This window comes from Caretta caretta, chromosome 23 (assembly GCF_965140235.1).
Source record: "Caretta caretta isolate rCarCar2 chromosome 23, rCarCar1.hap1, whole genome shotgun sequence".
Classification (NCBI taxonomy): domain Eukaryota; kingdom Metazoa; phylum Chordata; order Testudines; family Cheloniidae; genus Caretta; species Caretta caretta.
The window spans coordinates 12,297,324-12,325,050 of record NC_134228.1 but is presented as its reverse complement, the minus strand read 5'-3'; the positions used below and the strand labels follow the sequence as shown (position 1 = coordinate 12,325,050).

At 59.0% G+C, this 27,727-nt stretch overlaps 3 protein-coding genes across 3 annotated transcripts; 1 reads left to right on the top strand and 2 right to left on the bottom strand.

Annotated features, from left to right (window-relative positions):
• Positions 1 to 142: 142 nt before the first annotated feature.
• RCVRN (recoverin) lies at positions 143 to 6,862 on the bottom strand. The gene is made up of 3 exons (XM_048832665.2): positions 6,146 to 6,862; positions 1,228 to 1,339; positions 143 to 766 (listed from the first exon to the last, which is right to left on the bottom strand). Exons 1-3 carry the CDS (start codon positions 6,524 to 6,526, stop codon positions 681 to 683), a joined length of 579 nt encoding a protein of 192 aa, XP_048688622.1. The 5' UTR covers positions 6,527 to 6,862; the 3' UTR covers positions 143 to 680.
• Positions 6,863 to 11,948: 5,086 nt separating this feature from the next.
• Positions 11,949 to 15,117, top strand: LOC125627998 (transmembrane protein 100). Its single transcript, XM_048832671.2, has 2 exons — positions 11,949 to 12,028; positions 13,112 to 15,117. The coding sequence occupies exon 2, from the start codon at positions 13,138 to 13,140 to the stop codon at positions 13,513 to 13,515; it is 378 nt and encodes a 125-aa protein (XP_048688628.1). The 5' UTR covers positions 11,949 to 12,028; positions 13,112 to 13,137; the 3' UTR covers positions 13,516 to 15,117.
• A 2,478-nt stretch (positions 15,118 to 17,595) lies between these two features.
• On the bottom strand, positions 17,596 to 27,062 carry UBE2S (ubiquitin conjugating enzyme E2 S). The gene is made up of 4 exons (XM_048832659.2): positions 26,818 to 27,062; positions 22,678 to 22,825; positions 21,713 to 21,903; positions 17,596 to 18,090 (listed from the first exon to the last, which is right to left on the bottom strand). Exons 1-4 carry the CDS (start codon positions 26,818 to 26,820, stop codon positions 17,788 to 17,790), a joined length of 645 nt encoding a protein of 214 aa, XP_048688616.1. The 5' UTR covers positions 26,821 to 27,062; the 3' UTR covers positions 17,596 to 17,787.
• Positions 27,063 to 27,727: the final 665 nt, after the last annotated feature.

Here is a 27,727-nt window from a genome sequence, read left to right as displayed (position 1 = left end):
CATGCTGTGTCTGGGCAGCGCCCGGCACAACGGGGCCCCAATCTCAGTGACTCTGTCTGGGCAGCGCCCGGCGCAACGTGGCCCCAATCTCAGTGACTCTGTCTGGGCAGCGCCCGGCACAACGGGGCCCCAATCTTGGTGACTCTGTGTCTGGGCAGCACCTTCTTTACGTGATCCTTCTCTTCCATCAGCTATTTCTCTCCTCTCATTTCCCATTCTCTGCCCTCTGTTCACTGCTGCTCTGCCTTCTTTTTTTTCTCTGTTCTTTCTCATTCCCCCCTTCCTCCCTGTTACATCCCCCACTTTCCTTCCTCCTTCATTGCTCCATTTTTCTTTCTCTCCTTCCTCCTATCCTTCCTTTTCCATCATCCGCTCTTTCATCTCCTCCACTTTTCCCCTGCTCCTTTCTACCCCGGGGGTCTCGGTGGGGTTCCCCCCTCCCTCGGCCCCCAATGACAGCCTGTTTAGAAGTGCCCAGAGCGGGCTGCTGGCGGAGGAGGGGAAAGGATCCAGCTACCCAGGGAAAGGGGTCGGGCGCCTCGCACACGTGTCGTTTCATTTGTCCGTTCCATCATTTTCTCATTCACTCGTCCTCTCTCACTCCGCCCCTGCTCAGCCCGCACTCTCCCTCCTGTTTGCCGTTCCTGCCGTTCCCCTCCCGGCCTGGGACCTTGGGCTTCCTATTTCTTGGGTTCGTACTGGATCAGCTTCATGATGGCTTCGTTCTGCATCACCCCGGAGATGAACTCCCCCTCGGCGATTTTGTCTGCGGGGGGAGCGGGGGAGAGAAGAAAACAGAAGGGCAGGGGGGAGGGAATGGAAGGAGAGTGGAGAGGAGGGGTTAATGAACTGCAATCCTTCCCCTCTAGGGGGTTCCAGCCCCCAGGGCAGGGCCTGGCTGGCTCAGGGGGGCAGGGAATGGGGCCCGGGGCCTTTCCCCTCTAGGGGGTGACGGCTTCTATCTGACCCCAGGGCAGGGACTGGCTGGCTCGGGAAGGCAGGGAATGGGGCCCGGGGCCTGTCCCCTCTAGGGCTGGGTTTCATCATAGGTTAAAAGGGCTTCAAGATGTGCCGTGGGGGGGGGGGGGGTGCATGTGTGGCACCATGTAATATCAATATGGGGCATTGGACCATCTGAGCAGTGCAGCTCGGAGCCGGCCAAGGTGGGGCTGGGCTGTGGGCTGGGAGGATGGAGAGCGGAGAAGGGGGGTCTGGCAGATCCCTTACCGTTTTCCCCCTTTTTGAAAAAGTCCCAGAGCTTGTTGGCTCGTTTCTGGGGGGTGTTTTCATCCTCAGCGAGCATTTTCTGCTCTTCAAGGGGAATCATCTTAAATATTGCCTGTGGGCAGACACACAACGTTTGACATCTAGCCGTGCCCCACCCCAGAGCTGGCTGCATCTCCATGCCGGGGAAGGGGCCCCGTATACCTAGCCTCCGTGCCCCACCCCAGTGCTGACTGCATCTCCAATCTGGGTGAGCAGCCCCATATACCCAGCCCCCTCACCCCCCCCCCCCAAGCTGGCTGCATCTCATTGAATTTTCCCAACCCAGTGGGTGTATGAAGCTGCTGTTTTATTGCTACACTCCAACTTGAGGGAGGGGAGAGGGGGGGTTCAGCTCTGCCTCCCTCTCCAAATAAATACAATGGGGCAGAGAACAGTAAACCATGTGGGCCTGGCTCCTAGCGCCCCTCCCCAGCTCTAACCACTAGACTGCACTGCCCTCCTAGAGCAAGTATAGAACCCAGGCGTCCTGACTCCCAACCCCCCTCCTCTAATCGTTAGACCCACCTCCTCTACCAGAGCTGGGGATAGAACCCAGGAGTCCTGGCTTCCACCCTCATAGCTATTAAGGTCCCCCCTCCATACCCTGTGTGACCCCTGTCTCAGCTGTGTCCATATGATGCTCTAAAGCTCTCGTTTCCAGCCCCAGCTGATTGTCGGGGAGGAGGCATTATTAAGATTTTCCCCCAGTCTGGGCTCGGGAGATTAATCTGAGCCAGGAGCTGAATAGAATCCGAGCCTTGGGCAATATTAAAAATGATTAAAGGGTCCCAGCGATTGACCAGAGGGAAGCTTAACCCAGCCTCTGGGAAACGCCATGCTTGGGAAAGGGACAGCGGGGGGGACAGGAACTGTCTGCCAGGGAAAGAATGGGGTTAACCCACTGGGAGGGTAAGGTGGGTGGGTGGAGGGATAGGGGTAGAGATGGATGGGTTGGTGGGTGGATGGACAGGGATAGGTGTAGGGGGGGTTGGTGAGTGGATGGAGGGATGGTGGATGGAGGGAGGGAGGAATAGGTGTGGGGGGGTTGGTGAGTGGATGGAGGGGTGGTGGATGGAGGGAGGGAGGGATAGGTGTAGGGGTGGGTGGAGAGGTCGGTGGGTGGGTGGAGGGATAGGTGTAGGGGTGGGTGGAGAGGTCGGTGGGTGGGTGGAGGGATTGGTGTAGGGTTGGATGGGGGGGTTGGTGGGTGGATGGAGGGATAGCTGTACAGGTGGGTGGATGGAGTGATAGGTGGAGGAGTGGGTGGATGGGTTGGTGGGTGGATGGACAGATGAATAGGTGTAGGGGTGGATGGATGGAGGGATAGGTGTAGAGATGGATGGGTTGGCGGGTGGATGGACAGAGGGATAGGTGTAGGGGTGGATGTGGGGGTTGGTGAGTGGATGGAGGAGTCGGTGGAGGGGTGGATGGAGAGATAGGTGGAGGGATAGATGTAGGGGTGGGTGGAGAGGTCTGTGGGTGGGTGGAGGGATAGGTGTAGAGATGGATGGGTTGGCGGGTGGATGGACAGAGGGATAGGTGTAGGGGTTGGTGGGTGGATGGAGGGATAGGTGGAGGGGTTGGTGGGTGGATGGAGGGATAGGTGGAGGGGTGGATGCAGACACATTCTCTTCACTGCCTGCCATGAGTCCCAAAGACCCCTGCATTCCAATCAGCCAAGTCCCCTCATCTGCTCTGTGGAGGCAGCTGTTTCCCAGAGGAGGTTTTTGATCCATTTTCAAGGTCCCTCGTCCTGCATCCCCACCCATGCCTGGTGAGACTCATCCTCCCACCAGGGATCCTCCCCTGGCCTCTAGCCTGGTCCTCAGAAACACCTGCCCTCTAGCCAAGAACTTCCACCCCCAAGGCCCCCAATGTCTTGCCTCCCTTTCACCTTCTCAGCAAAATCAAGTGGCAAGTAGTTCCACCGGCCACCAACATATTTTCCCCTCCTCCTGCTATTAACAAGCAGGTGACTCTTTACCTTACCCCCTGATCCCACTCTAGGTTCATGCCCATTGCACCTAAGGGCTAATCCCCGATTTACAAGGGATCAGAGAGCCCGGCTGGTGAGAGGGCGGGGTGAGGGTGCATACGTGCTAGGAGAAGCGTTTGCTGATCAGTAGCTGGGTAATTTGGGATCAGACAGGAGGGGCAGAGGTTTGGACACCAGCTTTTGTTCTGACTACCCGAGACTTTGCTGGTGGGCCGCTGGTCTTCACAGGAGCAGAACCAAGGTGGATAAAACCCAATGATTTTTTGGTCTTTATTTGGAAAAAAAAAACCCTTTTTTAATTGATTTTTTTTAAATTTAAACCAGATTTTTTTTTTAAATTCTGCTATTTAAATGATTACATTTTCCTTTTAAAAACTAAATCTGTTCTGAAGGAAATCTGAATTTAATACAAACCCCGCTAAGGCCTGAACTTATTAGCATCTCTTAAACCCTACAAATATGTGGAATCCAGGAGCCTGTATCAAAAACGCTACATTAAAGGCTGTTTTTCTAGACAAAGCAAGAATCCAGGGGGAAACATGTAACTTTTGAGGCAAGCTTTATAAATATGGCACGACAGTAGGAACCCAGCAAGATGTGAGTCACCGGTTTCTCCCCTACTAAAAAAGTACAATGAATAAGAACTTGACGATATTAAGCTACCTAGTTGCTTAAATAAATGTACAGCGGACCCTGCTAGGAAGCAAAAAGATGCACAAAATCGAGGGTAAAGGCACCCGGGAGTTGTAAATCACTGTGTTTGAATGGTTCTGCCTGAAGAATAAATGGAAAAGTGGATTAAAGTCAGTGATTGATATGGAGGTGTTAGAGTGGGTGATTTAAATCGCCTTGATTTAAAGCCAGGCCCCCCCCACTATGAAGGACTCAGAGGTTGTGATGGGCCACGTTTTGTCTGCTGTTTTCTCCCCATCAAAAAATGGATTTTTTCAGAGCCCGGAAAGATTCCCGGAGAGGGGGGCAGAAAAAAGACCGAAAGAGATTTTTTTCACATGGAAGTCGTCTTTCGATTTTGAAGGTGACCTTTGACACTCACCCCCATCCCCACCCCAAAAGCGGCTGAGCGAAACCCCTCCGGAAACGGCCAAATCGAAAACCCACAGGGGGAAAAACTTGGGTTCGGGGGGAATGGCGACAAATTTTCAGGGGCTCAGCTCCAGGGTTGCTTCCTAGTTCCTCAGGAGCGGGGACAGATTCCTACCGAGTCCTTTTAAACCCATCCGGGTCTCGTCACCTCCCCAGAAACATCCTTTTATTTAAAATAAATAAAAAATCTTAGCCATCTTTTAGCCTCTCTGAAATCCAGTAACGGGTAGTTCCCCAGGCCCTCCGTAGCCATCAGGCCAAGGTAACAGCTGCCCATCCCGCCCTGATCCAGTCCCAAGAGAGATCAAACCGGAGGTGCCACACAGATAGACTTCAGATGCAAGACACTAGCCCTGAGCACAGGAAAGGGAAGTTTTGGCCACTAGGAGGCAGGCAACCCATAGATTGCAATACAGGCTCTATCCCCGGCTCTGGGAGGGGAGTGGGGTCTAGTGGTTAGAGCAGGGGCGCTGGAAGCCAGGACTCCTGGGTTCTCTCCCCAGAGAGGAATGAATTATTTACTCAGCCTCTTCCACCCTCGTGCCCCTCAGCATGCCATGAACGCCACCGTCACCGAGTATTTGGCCCCCTCTGGGAGTTGCCTGTCTTGTTTTTAGAGCGACCTCTCTCATTGCAAAGCCACTGCCCCTCCCCTTGCCCCCCCCTCGCCTTCCTCCTCCTTCTCCTTCTCCTCCTCCTCTTTGGGGTGGCAAATCCAGCTTATGGTCTGTTACATTCTGCCATGGGGGAGGCGAGCACCCCCGATACCCTCCGTGACCCCGGAGCAGCAGCTTTGCAAGGGGCCGCTGAGGCCACCCTGATAAAATTAACGGGGGGGGGGGGGGCGCTGCTTTCGGCCAAGCCGCTTTCAGCCTCCATTTGGGCGGGCGCCTGGCAACCAAGAGGCTCAGCCCAGGGAAATTAGCGAAACAGGATTTTGCGTGGGGGCGGGGGGGGGGAATCCCATCAGGGGTGGCTAATGCCATTTACGAACTACGCAAACCTTGATCGGGGCTAATCCACTGTCATGCTGCCTGGCGTCATCCTGCCACCTGCCCGGAGGTCAGGCAGCCCTTGGGCCCCTCCCAGCTCTGCCAAACAGGCTGGCTGCGGGCGTGTTTCGGGGGGCCTCTCGGGAGTGGGGGGATGACAGCGGGCTGGATGGGCCCTGGGAGAGGCAGGGAGGATACCAGGGTAGATGGGCCTGTTGTGACGCTGTGTCTGTCTGGCCTCCGTTCACAGGCGCATCAGACATGGGCGGTCGATGGGTTCAGTGGGGGAGCCCAGCCTCGGGCACCGCACTTGAAGGGGGGGGGGGGGCAGGGGCCTGAGGACAGGCTGTGACGCTGGCTGAGGGAGCCGGTCGCCCCGGCAGGCAGAACGAGCAGGAATCGGTTTCATTTGCGAGGAGGGGGAAATCACGGTCAGAGCCGGGGAAAACCTTTCTGGCTCGGTGGGCACCAGGAATCTTCTCAGGGTGGCGCGGCAAGCCTGTGCATCTGCCCCTCCTCAGGGCACTGTTGCAGGGAAGCTCACAACAGCCCCTCAGGACACTGCTGTGGGGAAGCTCGCAGCACCCCCTCAGGACACTGCCATGGGGAAACTTGCAGCACACCTTCAGGACACTGCTGTGGAGACGCTTGCAGCACCTCCTCAGGGCACTGCTGTGGGGAAGCTTGCAGCACCCCCTCAGGACACTGCTGTGGAGAAGCTCACAGCACCCCCTCAGGGCACTGCTGCGGGGAAGCTCGTAGCACGCGCTCCTTGCCCCGGACTCACCGTGATGATCTCCAGCACCTCGCTCTTGCTGATCTCGCCGTTGCGGTCGACGTCGAAGAGGGAGAAGGCCCACTCCAGCTTGAGGTTGGTCTTGCCGGAGGAGGTGAGGTGCAGGGCTATGATGTACTCCCGGAAGTCCAGCGTCCCGTCACCGTTGGTGTCGAAGCTGCGGAAGACGTGGCGCGCGTAGACCTGGGGGTCCGACTTGGGGAAGAAGTTGCCGTAGATCTTCTCGAACTCGGCCTGGCTGATGCGCCCGTCCGGGCACTGCTTCTGGAAGCTCTCGTACCACTTGCACAGCTCGTCCTCCGAGTACTTGGTGTTGAGCTTCAGATCCTCCAGGATCTCCTTGGACAGAGCCCCGCTTTTACTGTTCCCCATGGCGCCCCGAGCCTCCGCCCCGAGCCTCCGCCCTGATCCCCGTCCCTAGTGCCCCTGAGCCCCGGCCTAGCGCCCCAATCCTCCAGCTAGCGGGCCGATCCTCCGCTCCGAGCCCCAGCCCAGCACCCCGATCCTCCGCACTGATCCTCCGCTCGGATCCCCGGCACTTGCAGGTGGATTCCTTTGCTCCGTCTCCTCTCTCCCAAGCCCTCGTGCTCCCCTGCTTATATAGACTCCCTGGGAAGGGGGGAGGATCAGCAGGGGCGGGGGGCTCTGACACACACCCCCGGACACACACACGCAGCTATTTCAGGAGCGCTGATCACATTTCGGCCAGGGGATGAGACGCTCTTTAGCGCTATTAAAGGGAGATTGGCAGCTCTGAGCCACTTGGCGTGTTGTCGGCCGCTGCCCTTGTGCGCCTACCTCCACACAGGCTTCGCCTCCTCCCACAGCTGTTATCACCCCCCCGGCCCAGCTACCCCAGCTCCCCTCGATCGACCCCTAAACGAACCCCTCCATCTACCCCCAGCCACCCCTCTCGATCGACCCCTAAACGAACCCCTCCATCTACCCCCAGCTCCCCTTGATCGAACCCCTAAACAAACCCCTCCATCAACCCCCAGCCACCCCCTCGATCGACCCCTAAATGAACCCCTCTGTCTACCCCCAGCCACCCCCTTGATGGACCCCTAAACGAACCCCTCCATCTACCCCCAGCCACCCCCTCGATCGACCCCTAAATGAACCCCTCCGTCTACCCCCAGCCACCCCCTCGATCGACCCCTAAACGAACCCCTCCATCTATCCCCAGCCACCCCCCTCAATCAACCCCTAAACGAACCCCTCCATCTATCCCCAGCTCCCCTCGATCAAACCCCTAAACAAACCCCTCCATCAACCCCCAGCCACCCCCTCGATCGACCCCTAAACGAACCCCTCCATCTACCCCCAGCCACCCACTCGATCGTCCCCTAAACGAACCCCTCCATCTACCCCTAGCCACCCCCTCGATCGACCCCTAAACAAACCTCTTCATCTATCCCGTCACCCCCTCAATCGACCCCTAAACAAACCCCTCCATCTATCCCCAATCACCCCCTCGATCGACCCCTAAACGAACCCCTCCATCTACCCCCAGCTCCCCTCGATCGACCCCTAAACAAACCCCTCCATCTACCCCCAGCCACCCCCTCGATCGACCCCTAAACGAACCCCTCCATCTACCCCCAGCTCCCTTCGATCGACCCCTAAACGAACCCCTCCATCTACCCCCAGCTCCCTTCGATCGACCCCTAAACGAACCCCTCCATCTACCCCCAGCCACCCCCTCGATCGACCCCTAAACGAACCCCTCCATCTACCCCCAGCTCCCTTCGATCGACCCCTAAACGAACCCCTCCATCTACCCCCAGCCACCTCCTCGATCGACCCACCCCTAAACAAACCCCTCTATCCATCTACCCCATCCACCTTATCTATCTACCCCAACACCCCCTCTATCCACCCATCCACCTTATCTAGTTACCCCCAGCCACCTCCCCTATGGACTCCTAAACAAACCCCTCCGTCTGTTCCCCAGCCACCCCTTCTATGTACCCACCCCTATCCAAACCCCTTTATCCACCTCAACACCCCCTCTATCTATCCATCTATCTACCCCAACACCCCCACTATCTATCTATCCCCAGCCACCCCTCTATCTACCCATCCCCAAACAAACCCCTCTCTCCACCCCACTCCCCACCGAGAGCCCAGGAATCCCGGCTCCCAGCCCCCCTGCTGAAGGGAGAGGCCCGTGTATGAAGAACTGTAACATCCAGTGAGCTGAGAAAATTGCATAAACCCTGCCTAGTGCAGGGGTGGGCAAAGTTTTTGGCCTGAGGGCCACACGGGGGTTGCAAAACTGTATGGAGGGCCGGGTAGGGAAGGCTGTGCCTCCCCAAACAGCCTGGCCCCTGCCCCCTATCTGCCCCCTCCCACTTCCCGACCTCTGACTGCCCCCCTCAGACCCCCCCACCTATCCAACCCCCCCTGCTCTCTGTCCCCTGACGGTCCCTCCCCCTATCCACACCCCCACCCCCTGACAGGCCCCCCGGGACTCCCACGTCTATCCAACCCCCCCTGCTCCCTGTCCCCTGACTGCGCCTCCCCCTATCCACACCCCCACCCCCTGACAGGCCCCCCGGGACTCCCACGTCTATCCAACCCCCCCTGCTCCCTGTCCCCTGACTGCCCCTCCCCCTATCCACACCCCCACCCCCTGACAGGCCCACCGGGACTCCCACGTCTATCCAACCCCCCCTGCTCCCTGTCCCCTGACTGCCCCTCCCCCTATCCACACCCCCGCCCCCTGACAGGCCCCCCGGGACTCCCACGTCTATCCAACCCCCCCTGCTCCCTGTCCCCTGACTGCCCCTCCCCCTATCCACACCCCCGCCCCCTGACAGGCCCCCCGGGACTCCCACATCTATCCACCCTCCCTGCTCCCTGTTCCCTGACTGCGCCTCCCCCATCCACACCCCCGCCCCCTGACAGGCCCCCCGGGACTCCCACATCTATCCACCCTCCCTGCTCCCCATCACCTGACCGCCCTCCCCCTATCCACAGCCCCACCCCCTGACAGGCCCCCCGGGACTCCCACATCTATCCACCCTCCCTGCTCCCCGTCACCTGACCGCCCTCCCCCTATCCACAGCCCCACCCCCTGACAGGCCCCCCGGGATTCCCACATCTATCCAACCGCCCCCTGCTCCCTGTCCCTGGACTGCCCCCCCGGCCCCCCTTACCATCTGTGGCTTCGGGGCGGGGGGCCGGGGGGGGCCGGGGGCTAGCGTCCCCAACCGGGAGCTCAGGGGCCGGGCAGGACGGTCCCGTGGGCCGGATGTGGCCCGCGGGCCATAGTTTGGCCACCTCTGGCCTAGTGTAAGACGGTTAAAGATTTAGCCTGGGGCTCTCGCTGATCTTTTATTTTCTTTAGTACCTATCTCTGACCTGTTGTGCCTTCCACTTATAACCACAGAAAATCCAGCGTTCAGTCATTAATAACCCTGGTTTCTACTTCCCCTAACGCTGTGTGGTTTGGGTGAAGCGCTTGGGGGAATCTCAGCTCCGGTTACAAAGGCTGGCGCATTGTCCTCTCCACCAGGCTTCTGACCCGGGCAGGATGGTACAGCCCTGGGGTGCAAGGCTGGGAGCTGGGGGGATTTGGCTGGTGCCTTGTTCAGTGTGATTCGTGAGTGGCTCTGGGGGCGTTCACACAATCTAGCTGGGTGTGGGGCACCACATGCGGTTGTGCTGAGTGATCGCAGCGCCTGGAGGGGTTTGCTGTATGTCACGAGCAAAGCATTGTGAAGGCAGCCCAGGCTGGAGAGTTAAGGGAGCACAGCGGTACCCCAGTTCCAGGGTGTACCCCGTGGATCCTGTCACACCCTCTCAGGAGTCCTGGCTTTGATTCCCACTAAAATTTGCTCTTTTAAAACACAAGAGGGTTTTTGTAACTTTAGATAGATAAAGAGATGCTGGGTGTGTATGAAGATAGATAGATAGATAGATAGATAGATAGATAGATAGATAGATAGATGGGGTGGATGGGGATAGATAGATAGATAGATAGATGGGGTGGATGGGGATAGATAGATAGATAGATAGATAGATAGATAGATGGAGTGGATGGGGATAGATAGATAGGGTGGATAGATAAGGTGGATGGGTGGATAGAGGGGTTTGTATAGGGGTGAGTAGAGAGATGGGTCCAGACTCCCAGTCCCCCCACCCATGCTCTAAGCACTAGACCCCACTCCCCTCCCAGAGCAGTTTCATGAGCCCCTCAGTGGCTAATTACAATGGGCCTCGGCTACTTATAGCCCACTCTGTGCCTTGTGCCATATGCTCAATCGGCTTTGGTGGGTCAGATCTGTCAGCAAAGTGGCATTAGTGTCATGGTCGATCTGTCAGGGACAGGGAGGTGAAGGGCCCGGCTCTGTAACATGGTGTGTGTGTGGGGGGGGGCGGTGCAGAAAGGGGGCAGCATCACGAGTCAATGGGTTTGGGGGGACCCACAGCTCGCTGATCCCCCCTTCCCGCAGACCTCTGGGTCAAAGTGTCCTGAGGAGCCAGGGATAGAACCCAGGCATCCTGGCTCCCAGCCCCCACACCCCCACTCTTACCACTAGATCCCAGCCCCCCTCCCAGAGCCAGGGATAGAACCCAGGCATCCTGGCTCCCAGCCCCTCCCTGCTCTAACCACTTCCCTCAAATCTGCCTCTGCAGGGTTCCTAGAGTCCTCTGACCCATCCAGTGCTGGCCACTGTGGATGCCGGGATACCAGGGTAGATGGGCCTCAGGTCTGACCCAGTCTGGCTGTTTCTGTCTTCCTGTAACCCAGGCCAGAGCTTTTCACGCAATGATGCCTGGTTCCAGCCCATATCTGATAGCTGAGCTGGAGAAACTTGCTTAGAACGACATCTAGTCCTGCTGTAAAGACGCCAGGTGATGGAAAATCCACCTGTCTCATGACGGAGGCCGCGGTGCATCATGGGAGATGGAGTCCAGCTGCGGGAACGGGGCCTATGGCAGGAATGGGGATGTTAGGGACACAGAACTACAACTCCTATGAGGCACAGCGACAGCCCACATTCCCACACCAGCCCCACGCCCTTCTCTAGTGTGGTGGCACATGCGTGGGGTGTGTGGGTTTGGGATAGGTGTGTGTGGTGGTGTAGGGGCTGGCGGCATGCGTGCAGCTGGGTTGCGTATGCTATCACAGTGTGTATTTGTGAGGCAGTGCTGTGTGTGTCCCTGCTGCCCCCTGCTGGAAGGGATATGCCCTACTGTGAGTGTGTGTGTGTGTGTGTATATATAGTGAGTGGTGTCTGGGAATTCTGTGTGGAGGGATAAATTGTATGCGTGTACAGACATTGTGGAGGGGAGTTGGGTGTACGGCTGGTGGGCAGTTGTGTTTATAGGGAATTTGTGTGTATGTGCATACCCTGTGTGCTTGTAATGTGTGTGTCCTTGCCACCCCCTGCTGGAGGGGCTGGTCCCCGCTCTGTGTGTGTGTGTGTTTGTGTGTGTCTGTAACGGTGCGGGAGGGGGGAGCCGGGAGTGCGCGACCCAGTCCCCATGTGGCGCTGACCGCCCGGCAGAGGAACTGGCTAATTGGCTCCTTATCATTTCATCTGCCGAGTCGAGACGCCACTTGCCAAGGGGCGGGGGTAGGGGCGGGTAGGGGGGCCAGGGGACTTGGCCAGGGCTATATTATAGAGGAAACAAAATTACAGCACTCCAGCCAGGCAGACAAGGGAGAGACGGAGAGACGGAGCCTGGGACGGGGACAGAGAGCAAGAGAAGAAAGAAGGAAAGAAAAAAAGAAAGAGAGCGCAAAGGGCTGGAGCTGGGGGCAGAGAGCAGGGCAGGGAGGACGGAGGGAACGTGAAAGAGGAAAAAGAAAAAGTGAAGAACCCAAGCGCTCAAAAGGCCGAGGCCCCGGGCAGCTGAGAGGTAAGGCGGGGACGGGACGTGCGACCCCTCTGCCCTGTGGGGGCCCGGGGCAGAGCCTGGCGGCGTTCGGGGTGAGCAGTGGGGGTCTAAATGCTGGAGGGTTACGGAGAAACAGGGGGCGGTGGGGTGATGCGCCCACTTGGGGAGCCCCCGCCTGGCACCTGGCCTGCGCCCCACAGCTGGGACGTCATGGTGCACCTGCCTCACATCTGCCACGGCCAGCACATCTGGAATGGCACCCCCACCCCCTCACCCTGCCCCCAGCTGGGACCCCCTGCACATCTGGAGTGCACCGCACAGCTGGCCTGCGGCCCCGGCCCCACCCTGGCCCCACAGCTGAAATGCAGCCCACCCACTTGCATGGCTCCCATCCAGATCGCCTGGCACATCTGCCGGGCTCCTCCCCCCATGCACGGCCTCTCCGTAACCCACCCGCACTCCGGCTCACATCCCTGCCCCCCAAGACGGGTGCCCCCCACTGCCCTGCCCGACCCAACGCTTCCCCTCGCGGCTTCTAGAGCTGGCTTTGCGGGACCCACTGGGTCCGGTTCCCCTGCCATCGCCCCCAGGAGCCTCACCACCCCAAGGTGGCTGGTGCCTGGATCAGAAACCTGACTGCCCCATCAGCTCTGCTATGCAAAGGGGCCGTGCTCTCTTTGCCAGGGGCCTTCTGACCCACACGTGCCTTCCTCCCACTCCCAGGACCCATAAGAGCCAGACTGGAGGGTGGCTGGGGCTCCTTGCGCTGTGGCTAATCCCTGCCCCCCAGGGCCCATAGGGCGCAGATCAGGGGTGTGGTCAGGGTGTCCTATGCCAGGGGCGTGTTGATTGTAGGGTCTTAAGGCAGGATTCTGGAATTAAAGGTACAGGCTCCCTTTTGTGCTATGCCACAGGGCCACGTTATGCTCCACTCAGGGGGATGTTTTTGTAGGGTCTTCGGAGCGAATGCGTTGTTTAAAGGCACAAGCCCCCTTTTGGTGCTGGGGGAGCAATGTTATTGTAAGGTCTTTGGACAGGCATCTGGGTCTGTAACTCAGTTCCCATAACCCCAACCCCCGTCTCCCCGCCCTTCTCTCTCCCCAGATAGGAGCCCGCTCCCCCCATCTGCCATGTCTGCCCCCCCGGCGCCATGCGACCGCGTGACAGTGAACATGGCCACGGAAGAGGTTCAGATCCAGCTGTGCCCGGACCCTCGGCTGGTGAGCACGGCCACGGGAGGTGTGGAAGGTGCCTGCCACCGCTGCCTCCTGCCCTTCAGCGTGGTGGCGACGCTGATCGGGGTGGCGGTGACGACCCTGGCCTACTCCCGGGACGCCCACGGCTCGGTGCTGTCGGTGCTGGGGCTGGCCCTGCTGGGCGCCGGGGTGCTGGGCCTGGCTGGGAGTTACCTGGCCTACTGCTGCCGGGGCCGCAAGATCAGGGGCTGGAGACGCGGCAGCTTCACCCTGCTGGTGGGGGACCCGCTGCAGAAGAAGATGGTGGTGTGAGAGTTCGATCCGGGCCAGTGTGGGGATCCAGTCCGGGTTCTGCCTCCATCCTGAGTCCGATCCGAGCCGGCATGAGGATCCAGGCCAGGTTCTGGAGCCACCCAGAGTCCCCTGGCTGAGCCATCCCACCTCCTGCTGCATGGGACCTGCCCTGTGTTGTGTGTCATTGCCCCTGTACCACGAGTCACGCGGGATTCGCCTTAAACCCAACACTCCCTCACCCGACTCCTCTGCATACAGACATCACAGCCTCCAGCCCTGCCTCAGACTCCGGTTGCAGACCTCTTGCTGCATGAACAACACACCCATGGGCCCATCTAGCATGGCATCCCACCTCCAGCAGCAACCAGCATCTGCTGCTGTGGAGGAAAGGCAGGAGACACCTGCCCCAATGGGCAGTAGTGGAATAATTCACCTGGACATCAAGCTCCTGCCCTTGCTGAGAATCCTGTGGCCAGGAGTTCCGCAGGCCGTGCAAAAAAAAATCTCGCCCTGATCCGGTCTCCGCCCTGCGGCCGGTGAGCGTGCTGGTGTTGTGATTTAAAGGGCCAGCACAGAGCTCAGAAAGTGGACGGGGGCGGGTCCAGGTGTGGGGGGTCTCTGTCCCCGCTCAGGGGCTGGGTTCATTATAACCATTTCTGAGCCGGGTAGCACTTTGGAGCTGGGTAGATCAGCTGCTGCGGCCCGGTCTGGGGCGGGTGTGGGGGCTGGTTGTTCGGGGAGCCCCCCTACTGAGTCGCACTCCCTGAGCGCAGCGCCCCCTAGGGCCGCTCTAGGGCACCAGGGCCCTGTGTCGTGCCAGGCTGGGCGGGAGCCGCCCGCCCAATTGCTGCCATCTCAGTGTCCCAAGTGTAAACAGCCAGCGCTTATCAGCCCCGGGCTGGGCTCCGGCCGGGTCGGCGCATTGTTCGCGGCCTTGGGCCCAAGACGTGCCCGGCGCCCCCCAGCTTATCTGCATCCCGCATGGGGGCTGGGGGGGGGAGGGAGGGAGCTGAGGTTAGAGGAAGCATGTGGGGGAAGGGGGGGGCAGCGCCCTGGAGAATGGATCTCTCCCCACTGCAAACATAACCCCCCCGCCCTGCCCTGCCCCACAGCCCCCCTCTCTTCCCAAAGATCCCCTGCCCTCCACAGCACCCCCTGCCCTCCCCTCCCCCACGGCCCCCCCTGCCGTTACTGTACAGCTGTCCCTGCCCCCCACACAGTCCCCCTGCCCCCTTCCCTCCCACCACAGCCTTCACCCCACCCCCCCATCAATCTATCTGTCCCCTCACCTGCTAGCCCAGCCAGAGGGATCTGCCCAGCAGTGGGTAATCGGGGTGCAGTGATGGAGGGAGATAGGGGCACCCCCCTCACACTTTCTCTCTTCCCCATACATTCACCCCCCCCACTCCTAGGCTGAGATTCCCCCCAGTTGCCCCCTCCCCCCATCAGCGCTGGCCGGGCACCAGGTACCTACTGCCTGGCACAGCTGGGGTCTGGCCAACATCCCGGTGACCCCTCCATGACCTACGGCCTGACCCCACTGACGCCCCCACCCCGGCCCCACAGGTCTTGAGCCCCAGTGAGGGATGCTGTGTCCGCTGCCCAGCCGCAGCCCTGAGACATGGGGCCTTTCCCCTCTAGGGGGCACCGGCCCTGGGATGGGGACTGGCTGGCTCAGGGGGGTGGGGAATGGGGCTCGGGCCTTTCCCCTCTAGGGGGCGTCGGTTCCCATCCGGCCCCAGGGCAGCACAGACGGCAAGTGAATCCTGGCTGGTTCACCCCCCACCTCATGTGTGAAACAAGTTTGCTGGGTCTCAGTTAAATGCCCAGGTGCCTCCATCACACATCCCCCCCGCCCAGTCCCCTAGAGGAGGGTCTCTGAGGAGATGGGGGGGCATTGAGGGGGTGGAGAAGTGCTGGGGCCTCCTGCTGGGGATGCACCCTGGAGTCAGGCATCAGAGCCCACCCACTCCCCCCAGCAAGATGAGTGTGAATTACCACCCATCCAGCCCACCTTCATGGGGCAGAGCCATGGGCAGGGGGCAGCAGCCCAGCCAGCAGGGGGAGGGGGCAGGTGACACACAAAAACACAAATTCCCAGCAGGGCAAAGCCCCTCTGCTCCCCTGCCCCGATCCAGCAGAACCCAGGAGTCCGGGAGCCTCTGGCTCCGGCAGAGCAGGGGTTAACACCTTGGCTGCCTCTCTCCCAGGACTGGGGGTGGGGAAGGGGGGGGGTCCATGGGCCTTCCAGCCTGTGGCTCCAGCCCTGTTTACAAAGGACCTTTCCTGTTCCCAGGGTCCCTGCCCTCCCGCCCTGGCACTCACTCACCCACCCCGCCCCCGCAGAGCTGGGGGGGGGGAACCGGGGCTGGGCTAGCAGGGGGCTGCGGGTCAGGAGTGAGGGGGCACCAGCAGATCGGGGGGGGGGGGTAACCCAGGGCCCCTCACTCCCGACCTGTAGACCGCTGCTAGCCCACCCCTGGGCTCCCCCCAGCCCCCTGCCAGTGACCCTCACTCCCGACCCACAGCCCCCTGCTAGCCCAGGCCTGGTCTCCCCCCAGCCCTGCCGGTGCCCCACACTCCTGACCTGCAGGCCCGCTAGCTCTGCCCTGATGCCACCTGCTGGCTGGTAGCAACTGGGGACTCCCCCAGGACGCATTTGAGCAGCTGCAGTTCAGGGGCCCTCTCCTGGGCACGCAGGGCAGGGGTGTGTCTTGCCCGTGCAGGGCCTGGGGTGGGTCAGGAGGTTTGGGGGCATTGGCCTCAGGGGACTGAAAGACCAGCAGCAGCCAACACCTCAGCCCCACAGCAACACTGAGCGGAAGTAAATCACAGGGGTGGGGTGACCAGACGTCCCAATTTTAGGGTCTTTTTCTTATATAGGCTCCTATTACCCCCACCCCGATTTTCCACACTCGCTGCCTGGTCACCCTACGCAGGGGCCAAGGACTATCACGTGCAGGGGGTGCAGGTCGGCAGGGAGGGGCACCGGCAGAGCTGGAGGGGGTCAGGGCTGAGCTAGCAGGGGGCTGCAGGTCAGGGTTGAGGGGTACAGCCAGAGCTATGGGGGAGACCCACGGCAGGATAGCAGGGTGAGGATCCAGGGGAACCAGCACCGCTGTGCCTGGAGCTTTCTGTTCTAGTTTAAGGGTCTGCAACCAGCCCCCACAGCTGGCAGTGGGGTGAGGTGACCCATTGCTGCCATTGGGAGCAGCCTGTTTTGTCTCCAGCTGGTTTCAAGGCCTGCCTTACGCTTCTGGATTCAAAGCAGTTAAGTCCTGCGCCGTTGCCCCATCCACGCCAGGGCAGGAGATACGTGCAAGCAACAGCTCAGCGTGGCCCTTGTACCAGGCAGGGGGAAGGGAATTGCTGGGGCAGCGAAGCTGAGCCACATCCTCTGCCAAGGCCCAGACAGGCCAGTTCCTCCCACTGCTCTGACTGAGAGCTAAAGGAGAGGGGTTTATCTGACTTCATTGCCAATGGGAATTAAACTAAACCAAAGTCAGGTCACTGGAGTTCAGCATAAACATCCACAAAGAGGTTTAATGAACCCACATCTTTAATTTAGATTAGTTTGCCTGGGTGTCCTGTGTAGACAGCCCCACCTACCCCCCCTCCCCACCCCGGCCTCCCCTGTAGACATGCTCAGTGGGAGCTGGCTGGAGGAAGTTGGTGCTGGGGGTTTAGGGGTCGATATTTTGGGTGTTTGGAAAAACCAGACCCCAGCCCCACTGTGTAACAGCTAAAGCGAGCAGGATTGCACCCACACACCTACCTCCATCAGCCCTGTCTGCATGCAAGCGGCAAGGCCCTCAGCCTCTGAGGCTGGAAGGGAATCAGCCCACAGCTCTGGGAGGGGAGTGGGATCTAGTGGTTAGAGCAGGGGGCAGGGAGCCAGGACTGCTATGTTGGGTCAGCTGGATTCAGAACTTTCTCTGAACACAGAGGGCGGTTCTGCCCCCTGGTGGCTGGATTCACACCTATGCTGGCACCTCCCTGTAACAGGTCTCAACCCAGGCACTGCGGTCGTCTGGGGAGGAAGGGGGGTGCCAAGTATCAAGGATGCCCCACAGTTGAGGGAATAAATTAACCCTTCAGTAGAAAAAAGTCCTTTAATAGAGTTTTTTTTTTATAACTTAAATAACTTAGATTGAAAAAAGGGTAAAATACCAAAGCGTCTTAACAAAAAGCTGGGAAAAGAAGGGACAGTTTTATTAGAACCCTGCCTGGATCTCCCCAACCCCCCCTGCCCCCCACTAGTCCATGGTTCGTGCCAGGCACCGTGCACCCCTAGAGCCGCCGGAGTGCCCGCTTTTTGTCCGTCTTCTTCTTTGCCAGCTGTTTCTTGTCCCTGTCGCCGGCATGTTTCTTGGCCATGGGGCCCTCGCCCCCGGGGGCCAGGGCGGCTGCAGAGGAGGAGCAGGGGTCAGAGGGATCCTTGCTGGCCCCCCGCAGGCTGGAGGGCTGGGCATGGATCTCCGTCAGCAGGCGGGCCCGAGCAGCGTACTCCTCATAGTTCTCCAGGAGGAGGCGCCCCGCTTCCTCGTTCAGGGCCGACTCGGGGTTGGGGTGGATCAGCAAGCACTTGATGGTCTACGGGGGACAGAGAGGGGACGGGGTTAACCCGAGCGGGGGCTCCCCACCGCTTCATTCCTGAAGGAAGGCAACAAGCCAAGGTGCCATGGGGCTCCCTCCAGTCTGGCCCCTTCCACTGACAGCTGCAGCTGGCAGCTCAGGAGGCCCAGCTTGTCCTCCTTATTACAAGGCTGGTGCCCCCTGGGCACCCAGCACAGCCAGACAAGTACCAAACCTCCCCCCTGCCACTGGATCTAGTCTTTCCAGGTGCCTAGAGATCTGGGGCACCCCAAAAACCAGACTCCGCTGAGGCACCCCAAGAATCAACGCAGGCAAAAATCAACATGGCAATTTCTCATCGGTTGCCGCTGACCTTCAGTTTTGGTCCTGGTTAAGGGTCCCAGCTGCTGGCTAGAGACCCAATTTCTGTGGGGAGCGCTGGGGGGCAGAAGCTGGGGAAGGAACGCGCAGTTGACAGGATCCGGCCTCGGCCCAGGCTTCCGAGAGAGAAGGCAAATCCAGTGGGTGCAGCTTTAGGCAAGCCTGCTTGGCCTTCCCTCTCTAGGGCGCCCCCCCCCAGGAAAGGGGATGCCAAAAGCCACAGGAACACCAGAGACGCACGGCTCCCAAGGGACTCTGCTGCCCCTGTTGATTGTGCAGGGGAGGTGCCCAGACAGGCAGGTGAGGGCCAGCAGGTTGAAGCTGGCAGCCAGCCCAGTCTGGGCAGCTCTACCTGTCAGGCCAGGCCCTGCTGTGCTAGGGGCTGTACATGTGCACACTCCCCACCCCACAGAGAGGATGATACAGGCCAAAAAGGGTCTGTCCTTTGGTACTTCCAAAGGGCCACACCACTGCATCCTTGTCCCTCTCAATCCCCTGGGGGCCACCTGCCCAGCCCCCTCTATTCCTGGGACACCTGGTGAACCATCCCCCATCCCCTCCCTGTGTGCCCACCATTCCCTTCCTCCCACCACACCACAGCCCCCCATCCCCCCATTTCCCTCCTCCCACCACACCAGGGCCCCCATCCTCCCAGCAGTGCCCCCCCCATTTCCCTCCTCCCACCACAGTCCCCCAGCCCCTCCCAAGCCAGGGCCTATGTGCCCTCCATCCCCTTTCCACCATACCAGGGCCATTCAGCGCCCCACAACAGGTGGACTCCTGCCCTTCCTTCAGGAAGCAGGGGCAGCGAACGACCGGCCCCTCGCAGCAGCCTCCAGACCAGATGTGCAGGGCACAGCCTCAAGCTGCTGGCGGCCGTGGGACCAGCGGGGGGGGGGGGGGGGGGGGGGAGAAGCCTGGGGCAAGGGGCCCTGAGCTCATCTGCTGATGGGCCAGACACCTGGCATTGCTGCAGCACCGGTCACCCTGCCCCCATCCCAGTGCCGAGATGCGACCACCTCTGGGCCAGGAACCGTGGCAGTCGCAGAGTGCGACAGCGAAGGGGGATGGAGCCCCCAGGAGGGGACTTTGGGTTGTTTGCCCTCTCCTTCCCACGCTCTGCTGCGCCTGGCCTGCATTCCCACCTCCCAGCCCTGGCCCCAGGCTGCACCACCACCTGAGCTCCACACAGCCCGGGGGCCCATCCACACACCAGCACCAACGGGACCCGGGTGGGGGGCAGCCTCAGGGATGGTCAAAGACAGTCCATCTTAGTATGGCCCCTGGGGGGCCAGGAACAGCCCCACTGCAGGGCACCCTGGCCACACCCCCTGCAGTGGGGGGAAATTCTGGGGGCCATTTCCACCCCCATCACATGGCTGTCCTGGCCTGTGGGTACCCTGTGGAAGTATCTGACCATCAAGCACTGAAAGACCGAGTGTCCACGGCCTAAACAGCCTCGTTCCCACATGCCCGGCCACCCGGGAGCGGCCCCCAGGATCCGACCCACAGCTGCTCCAGATACCCAGGATTCCCATGGCCTGCCTTGCTTTCCGCCTCCAGGTTGTAGAGATCCTGGCCACCCCCGTCCCCAGGCACCAGATCGAACAGCTCGCTGAGAACTCCCCAGAGCGGTCGTTCTCCTGGGTAGGGGCGGGCCTGTCGCTGGAGCCCTAGCTGGGGAAACTGAGGCCTGGCCACAGGATGCGACAACAGGCAGCGCGAGGAACAGAACCCAGCTCGCTCCAAGCAGAGTGCTAGATCCACCCTCCCATGAGGCAGAGTTTAACCACAGCGGTTTCTTATGACCAGATTTCAGGGGCTCATCTGGCCCCCTCAGCCTTTGGATTTATCCTCCTAGTGCCCCCCCGAGAGGTAGGGCAGGGCAGCTCTCACTGTTATATGAGGGGACACTGAGGCACAGATTAAAGGCGTCTCCCCACTGCAGAGACTACCAGCAGAGCTACACCAGCCCAACCCCAGAGCGTGGATGCAGCCACGCCACCAGATGGGTTATACATGGACAGAAGCATTCTCCCACCATCCTAGCTACGGCTGTAAATATATCGAGGCGCTCAGATAACACGGTGGCAGGAACCCGCTGAGCGTGTGTCTTCGGTCATTTGTGTAATCGGACAGCCAAAGGTGGACGTGACTCCATGGGGGGCGCAGGGGTGGAGAAGACATCTAATGTGCTAGAAGCTGACTGATTAGGTAGGAAGTTAGAAAATGGAAAAGGGGGAAAAACAGGCATCTTCCTGTACAACAGCCCCTCACTCAGCTCTGCCCATCATCCCAGGGGGGAAGCAGGAGCAATCGCCCAGGAAGAAAGAAAAGGATGGTGGGGGGAGAGGATGGGGGGAAATGGGACACCCAGAGCACCCAATGTGAGGGAGGGGGACCACGGGAGACCCTGAAACGCAGGGGGCTGGAAGGATCGCCCCAGGGGATGCAGTGAGCTCATGCAGTGTTTGAAACAGAGGGTCCCTTTGAGGTTTTAAAGCCTCCAGTCGTCCAAGCTAGGGAAACACCCAGCCGGGCGGCAGGACATTTAACCTGACCGGCGCTGCTGTCACTACTGGCTGATCCCATTTGGGGACAGACAGCTGGGGTAGCACACACCAGACCCTAGGGGGCGCTGCGCTGATGGAAACCTGTCCCATTGTATCAGATCTCTGGGGGGAGAAAGGGGTGGGGGAGGCCTGTGGGGTGATCAAGTTGTGACCTCCAAAGTTCCCTGCAGCTTCGGACAGTGCCTGACCCGGGACTGCCGTGCAGTGTTAAACAGTGTCACACCCCACCCCAGAAGGGGCTGCTGCTCAGCAACAAGTGAGGGGCCCAGTATAACCAACCCCCCTGCCCCACCCCAGAGCAGCTGCATCTCAGCACCATGTGAGGGGTCCCCATATACCCAGCCCCAGCACCCCACCCCAGAGGGGCTGCATCTCAGCACTGTGTGAGGGGTCCCTGTATACCCAGCCCCTGCATCATCATCATCGCCCCCCCCCCCCCCCCCAGAAGCTTCAACAGCCTTAGCAAATACTGGGCTTGGTGACCCCTGCAGCTCCCCTTTGATGACCTTGTACCCAGAGCCTGGGGTTTTCCCCTCATCAGAAAGATCAACTCCCAAAAGCACAGCGCCCCCTAGTGCCAGCCCTGCCTGCTAGAGGAGAGCACCCCCTGCTGAGCCCTGGCCTTGCAGCACAGCACTCCTAACACCACCCTGGGGAGAGCACCCCCTGCTGGCCCGTCAGCTTACCAGCAGTACGTGCTTAATGCCCAGCTCTGCCTTCCAGTCTTTCTTGAGGACGTTGACGCAGATCTCGCCGCTGGCCCCCACGTTGGGGTGGAAGATCTTGGTGAGGAAGTAGCCCTTGGGTGGCGCGGCTGGGAAATCCTTGCCCAGGATGAGCTTCATGCGGAAGACGCCCCCGGCATAGGGCGTCCCCTCTGCCAAGGGAGCAGAGCAGGTAAGAAGGGATCCACTCCCACATGCCAGTCCCCCACCTCCATGGGGTATGTCCCCACCCCCAACTTGCCCAGAACAGCCCCACAAGGCTAGGGGGGCACCAGGCTGCAGGGGAAGATGACAGCAAGTCATGGCTGGGGAAGGACCAAAATGAATGACCCCCCGCGGCCCAGGAAGGCCCTGTCTGTGCCGGGGGCAGGGTTGGGGGCTCGCCCGGCATGGCAACCCAGCAACAGTTTATGACAGGAAGTTCAGAATCCTGTCTTCTAGTGACACCGCAGAGTAACTGCTTCCTGCCCCGGCAGTTCTCAGGCGCTGGGGGGCCATGGCTGGCACCTTGGGAAACCTCAGGGGAACGTCCACTCCCAAGCATGAGGAGGTCCTGGTCAGAGATGCTGCCTTCTGCACTGCATGGGGGTCAGCAGGGACTGTGCCCCACACTGAGCCCCCACCCAACCCCTGGCTCCCTGCAGTCCAGCACCCCCTGCTGAGCCCCCCTCCCCGGCACCCTGCAGCATGGCGCCCCCTGCTGAGCCCCAGGACAGCAGCCCCACCACCACACTGAGGTCAAAGCAGGGATCACAGCGCCCTCTTCAGAAAGAGATAGACTCCTCCAGCCTCAGGCAAGAGCAGAAGGATTAAACACAGTGGGGGAGGTGGCAGCTAGCAAGGGGGGAGGCCCCAGAGGAAAAGCCATGCCCCCTTGCAGCCACTAGCCACGCCCCCCATGCAGCCAACCACACCCCCCATCTCACCAGGTCCTTCGATGGTGACCTGGACATCTGTGATGTCCTCCTCATTGGGGAAGACCTTGATGCCCTCCGGCGGGTCCGACGTCAGGGTGGAGACCTCCTTGTAGACCAGCCGGATGACGTGAGGCGGCAGGTTTTCCACGTTCGAGTTCTGCAGGAGAGAGGGACGTGGGCACGTCACAGACTAAGTGATAACCTGCTCTGGGGGTGGGGAGCCCCATCCTCTGCCCACCCCCGCCAGCAGGGCCCAGCAGTTATGCTCAGGCGGATGTGCCCAACAAACTCCAGACCCGCATAGGCCTGGAAAACGGAGGGGAGCTCAGGAAAAGCAGGAGCATTAGGGGCCAAGCATGCCAGGAACAGGCATGGTGGGGCATTAGGGTCAGCACCGACAGAGGAGAGCACCCCCTAAGGAGCGCCCCAAGCTGCCCCCTTCCGGGCCCAAGGCCTCCCCTCCCAGTGTTCTCTCTGCCCGGTCCAGGTTGGCTTTGAGCCCCAAGATCTTGCATTCCTTCACGGTAAGAGGAGCTGCGCAGACTTGAGCCTCTGCAATCAGCTCCGGTGCCCACCCACCCCCAGCTGTCTTAGGGCCCCTCTAGGTCACCCATTAACTCAGCCCTCTGCCCCACTTGGTGCAACAGGGAAGCACCATTCACACCGAGACCGAGTCACAGGACCTGGGAATAGGAAGCGAGTGGCTCTGGCGAAGATGAAACCCAGAGAGATTAAAAGGGGAGGCTGCCCTTCAGCTTCAGCCACCCACTGATTTCTCCTCCCCCAATCCTTGTCTTGGGATCTCCCCCAAAACCAGTGGGCACTGCCCAGGGACACAGACTGGCTTTAACGAGGCTACTCGAGGGGCTGGTCCATGAGGATCAGTTGGGACCTGATGCTCTGGACTCATCCCCAGAGGTGGCAGAGCAAAATCCCCCCCACCCAAGAGAAAGACTCTCTAGGGAGGTGCAGGTCAGCTTGTCACACTCACACTTTATCAAGCAGCGGCATCTTCCTGAGTCTGCAGGCCTCTCCTCCCCCTTAAACGCTGTAGCAGTTAAGTGTTGGGGGAGGCCTTCAAAGATATTGACCACCTAGAGACAGATCCAAAGATGCCCCCCCACCCCCATTCTTGTTAGGCATACTAACAAGGATGAGGCCCCCACTGTGCTAGGGACTCAAGACCCTCTATAAGATTTGGGGCGGGGGGGGAGAGACAGGGGGAGGGGAGGCTCTGCTATTTGCATTCCTCAAGCAAGGCCCAGTTTTTGAAAGCCAAGCCTGGTCTCTGAAGATGCTGGGAGCTTTCAAGGGAGGTGGATTTTGGTTTCAGCCCCTTCAGGGTCTCTGCCGGGGTTTAGGGGACGCTTCACAAGCCGGGACAAGCCTCAGAAGAAGCTACAACCAGCCCCAGAGCCACTGCAATTCCCAGATCCAGGGGAAGGTGCAGATTTAGCCCCGGCAAATGGCTATCCCAGGAGATCAGATGCATCTTCACAGAAGAGACAGCAAGGTCTGCTGACCACACACCGCACCGCAGGCCACGAGCCTCAGCCCCGTCTCAGATCCAGCTGCCCTGGGAAATCTTGCTCAGCCGGCCATCCAGAGTTATGGGTTCAGGGTCACCCCCCAAGGTCCTGGTTTTTTGATGCCAATTGAGACCCACTAACTCATGTCATGCCAGAGAGGACAGCCCAGCAGGCATCAGATGGGGATGACTCACAGGCACTCCTGGATTAGCACACGAGGGCCAGACACACACTACAGGCTCAGTGCCCCAGTGCAGCTCAAGGGGACCCGAGTACCTTCCCCGCCCCAATCTCAAACCAAGTCAGTTTTACACACCCACACACACCCCCTTACAACCAGCCTGGGACATGGCATTGGCCTCCAAAGAGAGGAGCTAAGAAGCCAGCAGCAAAAGTGTCCTGGGATAGGAGGCAGCAGATTGGGTAGAAGCGGCCTCCTTGATCCAGCCTCTAAAATGTAAATACAAAGGAGCTACAAAGCCAGGAAGCTCTGGCTAAAGGAGGAGACTGTGGTCAAGGCAGGCCAGGCCTGTAAACAGGACTTCCCAAAGGCAGATTTCACCTCCCCACCCCAGCCCACAATGCTCCGAAAGCCATCAGCCCGCCCAGCCTGGATCCCTGGCACCGCACGGGCGCTAGGCCCTACTGCCGATAAAACACGGGGGATCCTTTAAAGATCGTTGTGCCGCGTTACATGGCAGGTGACAGAAAGGATCCAGAGATGAAGCTACATAACAAATATGCAATCCAAGCCCTCCTCTAAGCCAGCCTGTGACTGTCCGCCCTGGCTGAGCCATTATTACCCAGCACAGACAGTTCCTCACCGGGGCTCTGCGGTGCTGCACAGAGACATTTTAGAAAGCATGCTGCATTTGCTCCGCGGGGCTATGCCCAGGGAAGAAATTACACGGCAGCCACCTCTACACCGTTTTAGTAACAGCAACTCTCCATGGGCCAGTTTCACACCAGAGGCCTGTTCAGAATTAGGCTGCTAGCCGCTTTTGAAAAGTGGCAAGCAATCAGGAGGTGCCCAATTCGAGCCCCCCCCCCAAAGGGGCTCTTGGTTTTCCTGTGGGGAGGTGAAAAGAAAAGAAAAATCATGCATCCGAAAAAAACAAAGTGCTTTTGAAAAGTCCCGGCCTTTGCTGGCAACAAGATCTGGGCTGGAGAAGATCTAAACATTAATAAACAGATGATCCGAAAAGCAGGCTAGTAAGAGCATCCTTGGCACCCATGTAAGTGTAAGACCCTTTGTACCTGCACTAGAATCTGACAGCCTGACCCATGGCACATGCCAGCCAGCCACCAAAAACTTTCTACCATGTATTCTTAAACCATGCAAGATCAGCATCAAAATCCACTAGCCCAACCACAGGGCTAACTAGCCCAGCATATAGTTGCCTCAAACCAACCAGCTGGGCTAGTAATTTCTTGCCCCTTAGTTTTTTCCCCCACCTTAAACACCCATCATGAAAATAATTACAATTTTACACTCAAAAGTCACTAGGGCAAGTCACCAGGATCGTGCGAGGCCTGTATAAGAAAGCCATCCATGCAGATCCCTCACTGTCCAAAATAAGTGGTACGTCTGGCAAGTCACCAGACTTGTGTAGAAGAAATTCATACATGCAGATCGTTTTTTGTCCAGTCCTTTCCAGGGATGAACCATCACCCGGCAGACAAGACACACAGAGATACATACATACCTGCCACGCGTTCAGATCCTCCTTACAAACAGCATGCAATACAGAGCTAAGCAAATTAGAACACCATTTCTTGTTCCCACAGCGGCACCCAACAGAGAAGATATTTTGAAAGGCCACGTGGTTGTCAGGTTACCCAGAGATTTAAAAAACTCTAGAGCTTAGGAGCCGCTTTTAGTATTATTGATAATAAGAGAAGCAGCAAAAATTAGACCCACCTCTGATGACTGTCAGACCCGATTAAATCTATACACTTTTTTTTAAAAGGCAGCCTTTATCAATAACCCGTAAAAACATGCAGCCACCTTTCATCTCCCTCTAATATTGGGGCCGATTGTTGCCTACATTTTTAAAAAACAGCTGTTTAATAAATGAGGCACACCAAAAAAAAAATCAAAACTTTCACCCCAGGTTTAGGGCCTATTAAAGTCTTTCCTTTTAAATAAGCACCGGCTACAGCTTTTAAAGAACCAGATGCCCCAATCTCATCCCATTAAATACCTGTTTGTTCTATTCTTCCTAACGCACCAATGTACCCACTGGACCTTAAACGAATTGTGGCCCCTGTTATTTCTAAACACAGCCACTGCTTTTGGCTAATGACTCCCTAAATGCAGTTGCCCCCCAAGGCTAGGCCCCTAACCTTAAAGGGCTAATGGGATCCACCTCCCAGTTTCCATGCCTCGTGCATCCTACCCCGAACTGCAACCAGGTCCTAGTAAAAACCCAACCAAAGCTGCTGTTATCGATAATGGAGCTGTCTGCCCCATAAGCTCTTGCTAGCAGCCCCACCCCATTAAGGGGGCTCAGGCAAGCACCCCCCACAAAATGAGGTCAAACCCCTCCAAAAAATTGCTACCCCGTAACCTGGTGGGTGCCTGGGGAAAGCAGAGATCAAGGGAGCAAGAACCACTCACCATGGCGGTGGGTCTGGGCTGAGGTTAGCAGAGACCAGGTGCCCCCTGCACAGGCAGGGCACCCCCTAAATCTGGGGGTTACCCCCCCAGCCCTAATAGGGTGGCCCAACCCTATAGAGCTCACCCCTTTGCTTTGCAGGGTGGGGAGAGGCAGGGTCTCTTCCCAGGCCCCCCCCTCCCCACCTGTGCCAACCAGGCTCCCCCTTTTCCTTCTACCTGGCCCCCCCAATCTGGGTTGTCCCCTTGCAGGGATTCCCCCCTCCTGGCTTCTCTCCAATCGCCTCCCACCCTCACTGGACCTGGGCTAGTGCCCAGCAAGGGACTTTATAGCCTTTGGCCCGGGCCGACCACGCCCTTTCGAATCCCGGCCGCCCAATCAGGCCCGGTGGAACGGAGGGGTTTAAACCCCCCCTCCTGCCTTCCCCGGGAGGACGTTGACAACAAATGTCCGCGACGGGCAGGAGCCAATGGGAAAGGGGGAGAGGGGCGGGGCCAGCCGTCCGATTGGCGGGATTTGAATATGAACGCGTGGAGGCGGCGGTTTGAGAGGCAGGAGGGAGGGGGGAAGAGGGAGCACAGGGTTGTTTACCCGTAACGGTCGGGGAGAGGGGCGGGGCAGCGATTTGAAATGCCGGATTGACGGTCTCCGAAGCCAATGGGGACGGAGAAGCCCATGCGGAAGGGGGAGGGCGGGACACGATCCACTTCCCACAAAGGGGCGCGACCTTTTAGAAAAAAACTGAGAGGAGGAGGCGGGACTTCCCTTTATTTTGTTGAAAATGGCAGCCCAAGCAGCCAATTAGAGCTAAAGGAGCGAACGCCCTCCCTGTACATAGCCTTATAAATATTCATATAATATGCAAATATGACATAAGCCAATCAGCTCATGGAATTGGGGCTGTGGGCAGGG

Bases quoted from the DNA above. Each gene is read 5' to 3' on its own strand.
- UBE2S (XM_048832659.2), bottom strand. The intron at 21,904-22,677 runs GTGAGATGGGGG...CTCCCTTGGCAG, and splicing joins GGTCACCATCGAAGGACCTG to AGGGGACGCCCTATGCCGGG. The intron at 18,091-21,712 runs GTAAGCTGACGG...TGTCCCCCGTAG, and splicing joins GCATTAAGCACGTACTGCTG to ACCATCAAGTGCTTGCTGAT.
- LOC125627998 (XM_048832671.2), top strand. From the start codon at position 13,138: ATGTCTGCCCCCCCGGCGCCATGCGACCGCGTGACAGTGAACATGGCC.
- RCVRN (XM_048832665.2), bottom strand. From the start codon at position 6,526: ATGGGGAACAGTAAAAGCGGGGCTCTGTCCAAGGAGATCCTGGAGGAT. The intron at 1,340-6,145 runs GTGAGTCCGGGG...GTCTGCCCACAG, and splicing joins AGGTGCTGGAGATCATCACG to GCAATATTTAAGATGATTCC. The intron at 767-1,227 runs GTAAGGGATCTG...CTCCCCCCGCAG, and splicing joins TTTCAAAAAGGGGGAAAACG to ACAAAATCGCCGAGGGGGAG.